The 9,479-nt window shown below is 44.4% G+C and overlaps 1 protein-coding gene across 1 annotated transcript; it reads left to right on the top strand.

Moving 5' to 3' along the window:
• Positions 1–3,712: 3,712 nt before the first annotated feature.
• On the top strand, positions 3,713–6,557 carry LOC135634986 (trihelix transcription factor DF1-like). The gene is made up of 2 exons (XM_065145765.1): positions 3,713–4,715; positions 4,887–6,557. The coding sequence occupies exons 1-2, from the start codon at positions 4,123–4,125 to the stop codon at positions 6,349–6,351; spliced, it is 2,058 nt and encodes a 685-aa protein (XP_065001837.1). The 5' UTR covers positions 3,713–4,122; the 3' UTR covers positions 6,352–6,557.
• The last annotated feature ends 2,922 nt before the right edge of the window (positions 6,558–9,479 follow it).

Below are 9,479 nucleotides of genomic sequence, written 5' to 3'. Positions count from 1 at the left end.
AAATCTTAGTCCCCAGTTCTTATTTCTAATGTCTGGTCAAGGGCATCAGTACTGTCATATTCAGTGTAACTTTCGGTGATGTTAGCCCAAGGCAACGTTGGGGGCGTGGTTGGGAGGCAGTGATGGCGACACAATTAAGAGTAGCTACCAGGGCTACCACCGAGGCTGGTGCTGAGGCTACCACCGAAACTAGGAGGCTAGGATCCTGGAAGGCTATTGCTATCAAGGTTGGGAGGCTATCACTGCCAGGCTGGGAGGTTAGAAGGCTACTGTTACCAAGGCTGAGAGGCACCATGAGATGAGATGCTGGGAGCAACGTTGGTGGCACGGCTGATAATAATGCTATGTTTCTACCGCACCAAGAGATGAAATGCTGCGACGCCAAGGGATCACGAGTGATTGAGGGTTGAGGTTGTGGTGGCTATTGTCGATGCCAATATCGAAGGGAGAAGGAAGCAGCGATGATTGATGATTTATGCAGAAGGTGTGAGGTGATAGGGGGGTTTTGCCCTATTTTGGTCGCTACAAGGAGGGAAGGTTGTTATCGGGGTTGAGAGGTAGCAGTGGCAATGCAGTTGGGAGCAGTGCCGTTAAGGGCAACGAGCAGCAAAGGGTTGTCGAGGTTAGGCGTGATGAGGGGGGTTGGTCCGTTGGCCTGGAATAGCGGTGCGACCCTTTCTCGCTCAAGTGGGATGGGGCGCGCTTCCCTCACGCTACTCTCAGTTGGGATGCACGGCGGCTATTGAGGGCCGGGAGGTGCATTGCTGGAAGGAGATGTTGGTAGTGTCATCTTCAACGGAGGCATAACTAAGGTGGTTGTAGAGATGCTGAGGATCACGGTTAGGAAACAAAGGCTGCTGAGGACCATAGCTTCTTCTTCTTCTTCTTCTTCTTCTTCTTTTTTTTTTCTCTCTCTCTCTCTCTCTCTCTCTTTATGATAGTGGGTGAAGTGTTATAAGAAATTACAACAAAAACATCGAGGATCGCTGCTCTGATATCAAATGATAAGACCCTCTGGTTTTATCATAGAAGAAAAAGGAGAAAAGGGGATGATCACTTTGAGGGGATCGACCTCCTTGATCATTTCAAGGGGATTAACCTCCTAGAGTTTATCAAAAGACAGAATAATATTTCATTGATTAGTGAAAAGAAACCAATACATCTATATTTATAGAGTTCTACTTAGAGTCCACTAGGAGTCAGACTCTTAATAATAAATAAATATTAAGTAAACCGCTACCCAATTTTTACGGAATTAAACAAATTTAATAAAATAGTATTTAAAAATTTAAAAAAATAAAGGGATTCTAACCGTAAACTCTTTACAGATTTTGTAATAAACTTGTAAGGTATCTTTCATATGTATCTTATTGAATATAAATGTCAAATCATAACCTAAAATAATAAATAATTATTTGAGCTTTTATGTCAATATTTATATTATAAGTCATACCCAAATGAGTGTTTCTATTTTTTTGAAGAAAAAAAAAATCTCATCAACTTTTTGTATTAGACGTCCTGAAATCTTCCCTACTTATAATTTAGTAGGTCACATCATCAAACATAAAAAAAAAAAAGTTATCACATATGATTTTGTTCCTTCTCCTCACTATGTTCTTCTTTTTTTAACCTCTCTATTTCTACTACATACGAAACTCTAATCTCCTTTATATATTATTTTTTACTTGAACGTTAGAGGAGCATCATACAAAAAAAAAAAAAAAAAAACTCTGACACCTCGTATTATTTTCTAAGACTTCTTTTCATGGTTTTCGACAAACTGGCTTTCTGCATTAACACATCAATGGTATTATTTCAACCTACAATGTGGACAATCAAAATTTAACCCCATCCATATTAAATGCTTATACTCTTAAACATCACATTCGGCTTCTTTTCCCTCGATATCGACCACATCCAACTCTATTTTCCTTTGAGGTTTACCCCATTTCGTTCCTCCTCGAGTAACATCAACCTAATTAATTTTAGTCCTTTTTGAGTGTCATCTCATTCAGCCGGTTGATGTTTCGGCCATCAAAAAAGTCATGAATTATTATTATTATTATTAATTTTTCATTATGTTTCATATCATATCATTTTCTCATCCATCACTTTCTTAAATATATAATTAAACTATTATATGAATCGACAAAATCATCGCGTTGAGCTGCTTCCTCGTGGCTTGCATGTTTTTGCTGACACGTGACCCCTCCTCCCTTTCACCATCATATTTCTATTCCCCAAGCATCTACTCCACTCTTTTTTCTTTTTTTTTTCCTCGTAATTCGATTTTTTATAACACTGATCTACTATGTCAATCATGAATCATGCCATATGCTTATCCACATATTTTGTGACTCCTCTTGGTTGCTCCTTTCTTGAAGAGACTCGAAATATATCACATCAATCATATATGTTGCTTAGGCTGATGAGTTGGATGGGTGTGAAGGGTAGCCGCTTGGGAATTTAGTCTTTTCTATTGCATTAGGATGACTTGGACGTCGACTGGACAATGAAAGCTTTGTGATATGGAGTGAGGAAAAGATGTCGAAAGAAATGTAGGGTGAACTCATGTGATGGATCCTGTGATCTCGATGTCAACAAAAGAGAGAGAGAGAGAGAGAGAGAGAGAGAGAGAGAAGATTAGGTTAGGAAACAAGTGTGCAAACACAAGCGAGAGCTTAGTATATTATTTATTAGGTTCCAGTTTATGTATGAACATCTTTTTGTTTTAGCTGTACTCTTTTATGAATCATAAAATATGTTGATCTTTTAATATGCTCGAAAATAGTAATAATACATATAAATTAAATTAAAATTATTGAAGGTGTTTAAGTTATATTAATCTTTTAAATTAAAGATATATATTTATAAATATGGAATACAACATAGAGCAAAGGAGACAACAATGAGGAATAATATAATATATACTCTTTAACACTCATATATATTTTTTATTAAGTATGGAAGGAAAATTATCGGACATATTTTTAATACTTCTGGTTTGGATTTTTTCAAATAATTTACGGTATTGTTAATTTTTTCGAAGTTATTTTATTTTTTATTGTTATTTTGTTTTCTATATCCTTTGTTTCACTACTTATTCAAGAGAAGACACGTGGGTGATTTCAGTCCTTTATTTACGAGATGGACGACTCTTGATGTCGTGATCTTTATCTCGATGATATGATCCAACATTTCTCCTCTCCTCGATCCAATGGAATCCGATCTGATCGACGTACCGCAGCTTCGCGTTGGATTCGTGTCCCCTCGTCGCTCCCCTGCTGAATCGACCCGGGAAACCAAGAAGAAGCACCTGCGAAGGATACTAGACTCCCATCATGACACCTTCTCACGTAGCCAGCAAGCAGCCGTCGTTGCGTCGCCCTCTCTTACACTCTCCCTTCGTGCCGACACACCAACCCGACACGAACCGCATCCCACCACTTTCCCGTGACCCATTCCGCTCCCCCTCTTCTCTCTCTCTCTCTCTCTCTCTCTCTCTCTCTCTCACACGCACGCACGCACGCACGCACGCAAATCCAAGTGCGTACGTGACAAAACCCACTGCCATGGTCTTCGCACGTACCTACACGCGTGCGTCGAGCTTCAACCAGCCCTCTCAGTTCACGGTTCTGCCCTCCCACACGTGCTCATCCTTTGCCGCATCCTGACGTCACCCTCTGCTGCGCCCTTCTTTAACCCCTCCCCCTCTCTGTCTTCACCGCCACACTATACCACGCGAGAGAGCGAGAGCGAGGGGATTCCTCGCCGGTGGCTTTTGTGTTGCTCTGGCTTGTCCATCAAGGAAGCTCGACTGCTTTCCGAGTGTTGCTGTCGCCCTCCCCACACAAAAGGGAGAAAAAGGAGAGATTGCAGAGTACACATGGGCAGTGGTGCAGCTCCGAATCTGGAAGACCAGTCCCAGTGGCTGGTCTTCAAGCTGGAGCAGATGGGAGGGCAGATCTAAAAGTCGTATACAGAAGAAAAGGCGAAGCGTTTCCCTGTTGACCCGCAGGTGAGACGAACGAGCAAATAGAGTCAAGGAGGAGCGAGAGAGAGAAGAGAGAGAGAGAGAGAGAGAGAGAGAGAGAGAGAGAGAGAGAGAGAGGAGGGGAGAAGATGCAGTCGGGATATGGAGTGTCGGAGATCCAACAATTCATGGTGGAAAGCTGCGGCCCGTCGCTCTTCACCATCTCCTCAGCAAATCCCGCCGCAGCGGCAGCCGCTGCCGCCCCCACCGACATCCACTCTTCAGCTCCGAACCCTCTCAAGTACTACCCGCTCCCCCACCCTCATCACCCACACGCCCACCACGAGCCGCAGCCGCCGGCGCTGCCGCCCCACTTGTCCCATTTCCACTCCATCCCCATCACCCAGCAGCCCACCCAGTTCCAGCTCTTCCACCCCCAGCAGCAGTACCTGGAGCCGAGGAGGCTGATCCCGCATCATCACCTTGGCCTGGATCAGGATTCGGCTCCCGAGACCTCCGCGTCGCCCACACGTATCATTTCCGGCGGCACCACCGGCGGAGGGCCGTCATTTTTGGCCGCCGCCATGAGCTTTAAGCTGGCGGTCAACGAGAGTAGCGGTGGCGGCAGCCGAGAGGGCATCAATGATGATGATGGCGGCATCTTGCAAGGAGACGATGGATCCGAGAGTCGCCTCCACCATTGGCAGAGAGAAGCTGATTCCGCCATTAAAGAGCTCTCGTGGTAATAATTAATTGTTTATATATATATATATACATATATACATATATATACATATATACATATATATACATATATATACACATATATATATATATATATATATATATACATACATATATATATATATATATATTGTGCAGTCACTGTACTCTCATGTTTGAACCACTGCAGGAGGCCATTAGATATAGACTACATCAACAGGAACAACAAGAGGTGCACGGACACAGAGACCGAGACATCAAATGCCAAGTACTCCAGAAAGAGCAAAGAGGTAGCGGATTCTGATCATCTATCAGCCGCCGGTGGCAGCAATTACAAGATCTTCAGTGAACTGGAGGCCATCTACAAGCCCGGTGGCGGACCCAATCAGACTGGCTCGGGCTCTGCTCTTACGGGTGACGAGACCCCTCTTTTGCATGTCACCGCCGCGGCCCCTCCAGGACTACGGACGGCCGATCGTGTCGGTGGGACGTCCGAAACGTCGGCGGGGGAGGAGGCGCCGGCGAAGAAGGTCCCTAAAGGCAGCGGGAGGCGGAGGAGGAAGCGGCGGCAGAGGCAGCTGAGCTCGGTGGTTGCCTTCTTCGAGAACCTCGTGAAGCAGATCAGGGACCACCAGGAGGGCCTCCACATGAAGTTCTTGGAGGTGATGGAGAGGAGGGAGCAAGAGAGGACCAGCCGCGAGGAGGCATGGAGGAAGCAGGAGGCGGCTAAGTCCAGCCGCGAGGCTGCTGCGAGAGCCCAGGAACGCGCTCTCGCCTCCTCCCGCGAGGCCGCCATCATCTCCTTTCTCGAAAAGATAACCGGCGTGAGCCTAAACCTCCCTTCCAAACTCCAGTCTCCTGACGTTGACGACGACAAGGAGGAGAACGTCAACAACATCGGCAACCTCCAAATCGAGACCTTCAACAACAATGGGAATCCAGATAGCAACAAGGTGATGTTCAACACGAGTAGATGGCCGAAAGCGGAGGTGCAGGCACTGATCCGCGTCCGGAGCGGGCTTGAATCGAGATTCCGGGAGCCGGGGCTGAAGGGGCCACTGTGGGAGGAGGTGAGCGGGACGCTGGCCACGATGGGCTACCACCGGACCGCGAAGCGGTGCAAGGAGAAGTGGGAGAACATCAACAAGTACTTCAGGAAGACCAAGGAAAGTGGCAGGAAGCGGCCGCAGCACTCCAAGACCTGCCCATACTTCCAACAGCTGGACCAGCTTTACTCCAAGTCTCTCACCAACAAGCCTCATCCTTCCTCCGCTTCCCCCACTGCAAATGTAGCCACTGTTCATGCGTCTGGAGCCAGTAACGATCAAGGGAAGGATAACTCCGAGCTACTCGATGCGATCGTGGTGCCGGCCGACCACCAGAGCTTCAAATTCTCCGACATGGGCGGCTTAAGGTTCGATTTCAACAACAGCAAAGGCGACGACACCAACCAGACTGCTGCACGTGACCCTATGGAGAATAACGACGAAGCAGATGAGGAAGAGGAGGAGGACGACGAAGAGGAAGCAGAAGCAACAGAAGGAGAAGGGGAGAGCCAAGGCCAAGAAAATCTCAGCGGGCGACGGCATCAGCTTGACCAAGAGGAGGACGAACTACGTGATTCAAGCCTCTTCTTCCAGCGCCTCCAATCCTGAAGGGAAACCCCAATGCAGCTCAGCAGCACATAGTACTCCACCACGACCATTTCTTGTCCTCTCTCACTCTCTATCTCTCTAAACTTGCATTAATGCTTTTACATTCTTTTTCGAGCAGTAATAGCTGAATAATTATGAGTGCATAATCATCCTATCATGCAGAATCTAATTATAGCTGTACTTTTGTGATTCTCATTGTCATGCTACTACTACTGTTCTACCTTCTCACCCATCCCACATGCGGTTGAAGACAAGAGCAATATTCTCTCTCCTTTTTCTCCATTAGGTTTTGGCTTCCTCTGAATCTGTGCCACTGCTGAGCCCATCGTGTTGAGTAGGAACAAACGAGCTCATTATCTTATGGCAGCAAGTTTGTTCTTGGTCCAATAAATAATTGAAGCATGTCTGTTGCCATGCACGAGATGCATGTGGGTCGTATGTGCAGGTGTATCCGAAGCTCTCCGCATGATACGAATGCTGCTGCTGCTGCTGCTGCTTATTCTCTATGCATGCATGGAATTGGGGGACTGCTTTGTATCAATATGTCATTGGTGAATGAACCACATTTCTTTTCTGCTCTCCATGGTGAGTACGATTTGGAGCTCTTAAATTGATGTTGTAGGTGGATTTCTCTTGGAAATCTGCTCTTCTGATCCATCACCAGAACTATGATCTACGAGGATAAGAGTTCCATGATTTCTGAAAGCGAAAACAAGATAAGAATTTATTATCTGCCAATGCTTCAGGATTAATCGGCCATTGCAGAATAAGATGCTTGATTCATGAGCAGAAGAGAAGCAGGAAAAGAAACATGTCTTGATGATCTTTTTTCTCTCTTTGCTGAGTAAGAAATTAGTTCGGATGATCTGTTCCTTTGGAAATAAATCATTCGGCCTTTCCCTATCAGAAGACTCTTTTGGAGAAGCCATGCAAAAGAAGCTGCAATGCTTGGTTGGGAGGAAGGAAACACTGGCAAAACACCTTCATGAAAGTTAAGTGTGTGTGATTGTCTTTATCAGGCAACTCTCTCTCTCTCTCTCTCTCTCTCTCTCGATTGCCATGCAGTAACTCTCACGTACTTGAGTCCTCTCAGTTGAGGTGTGTCACCACCTCAACCCATGAAACAACCTGGTTGTCTCTGTTAGTGACTGCGTACCACTAGCTTGCTTTTGGTAATCTGAGGATGCATGTCTTCCTCTCTGAGTTTGATGAGACAAGAAAACTATGGTTAATTAATGTGCTGATTTTCTGATGTTTAGCCAAACCTAACAATAATTTTACACTGCAATAAATTAGACCAGAAGAAAACAATGGATTGGTTGCCCAACTAATGGCAACACTGCAGCGATTGATGTCCTCCTGCCCACCGAAACCTGATTACGACTTGAACTCCACATTTCTAGGGTTTGGATTGGATTGAGACAGGTTTGTTTGTTTAGGCTTTGCATCAACTATGCTACCAAGGCATCAAAGTCAGTTACAATGATCGTATCATTGTTTTTGTTTCACATGAGTGTCGGATCAAAATATCTTCAAAATTTCATATTTATGGCTATATATAGGTATTATTGTGAACAATGATTTTAAAAATAACAATCATTGTGTAATCATTTCCCGATCAAATGTACACGATTGAGGGTTTGAGATAACTTTTTCGATTATCAAATAGCCGAGGATTTAAAACATCATTAGATAATTTTGAAAAACCATAAGATCTCACGTAGGCAATAATCATCTAAAGGCGAAAAGGTAAGTAAAAGGATCCCTAATCAACTCTTAAAAACACATAATATAATAATGAATTTACTATTATATCCACGTTGAAATTGAGAGAAGACTTGGTTATTTTACGATCACCTGATGAGTGTATTACTACTAACCTAAGGTTAAGCATTGTAAGTCAATAAGTTAATGGATCGATTGTCTTATTACAGTCAACTTAATATTGGACGTGATAAGTAGGTGATATTTCATGTCGTGAAGGCACCACTAGGTTAAACCTAATTTATGCCATGTAAGAATTTATTTCTGAATTATACTTATATTTCCCGATCGCATCAAACCCATAATATATTTAACTTTGGCATCAAACCCATAAGTATGAGTAATTATAATAGTTACATCGAAAATAGGAGATGGCTTAAACTTAATTTATAATGGCTTGGTTGGTGTATTACTAAACTCAAGCATTTCAAATCAACGATTCAAGTTAATTATCACATCAGGTATATATATATATATATATACACATGCGAAAATTATCATTCAGCCTACCAAACAGTACCATCCGGCCCGGCTCATACATTAGGTCGATTCAGCGGACCGAAGATTAAATATGGGCCGGCGTGGCGTCAGCGTCGGTGGTGAGCTCGCACAGCCACACGTGCCGAACGTACACAATCGGGGCGTTTCAAATAGCAGCACGACTCTGCCCATTGAAAGCTCTGTCCGTCTTTGTTGACTGCCATTAATAGCAGTAGTATTATCATTGCTACTGCTATAGCACCATCAGAGGAACGTCGACGACTGTTGAAGGAGGTAACGCGGCCTTTGCAGTACAAAGAACTCTCTCACCTTCTTCACCTTGTGCAGTTTATAGATAAGGATGTCGAGAGGGGAGTCGTTGGAGGAAGTCGTCATCATCACTGGTCTCTTCAGCGTGCAATCATCTACGGTGTCTACATGGTGATCTCAAACCATTTCCGCGCGGCCGGCCTCGACCCGCTGTTCCTGCCCATCTTCGCCGGCTTGGCCACCGCCTTCGTCTTCCATCCTTTCGGCCTACATTTGCGAGAGGTATCTCTCTCTCTCTCTCTCTCTCTCTCTCTCTCTCTCTCCCCCCAGACAGTTGAGTTGCTGTATGGATGCATGCAGGAAGAAATGGTCTGCAAAGTTGAGCGCCATATTGATAGCTCAGTTTGTGCTGCATGGCTTTGGAGGGTGAGGAGGATCCACTAGCCACAACTCTTCAGGTTAATTCAAACGTTGTATATACTAAGGTTAATACAAATAAGTCTACTACTTTCATGTGTCTTAATATCCAGAAGCTTAGATATTAATAATATTTAATATATCTTTAGTTTTTAATTGATGATTTTACGTCACGAATGTTAACTATGTCAGTACCC

Source organism: Musa acuminata, chromosome BXJ3-4, assembly GCF_036884655.1.
Source record: "Musa acuminata AAA Group cultivar baxijiao chromosome BXJ3-4, Cavendish_Baxijiao_AAA, whole genome shotgun sequence".
Lineage (NCBI taxonomy): Eukaryota > Viridiplantae > Streptophyta > Magnoliopsida > Zingiberales > Musaceae > Musa > Musa acuminata.
Note: the sequence above shows the minus strand (reverse complement) of the source record. Positions and strands in the feature narration are given on the sequence as shown.

What these genes read in the sequence shown, in the direction of transcription:
- LOC135634986 (XM_065145765.1), top strand. Translation starts at nt 4,123, where the DNA reads ATGCAGTCGGGATATGGAGTGTCGGAGATCCAACAATTCATGGTGGAA. An exon ending in GCCATTAAAGAGCTCTCGTG is followed by an intron (nt 4,716 to 4,886) that starts GTAATAATTAAT and finishes GAACCACTGCAG; the next exon opens with GAGGCCATTAGATATAGACT.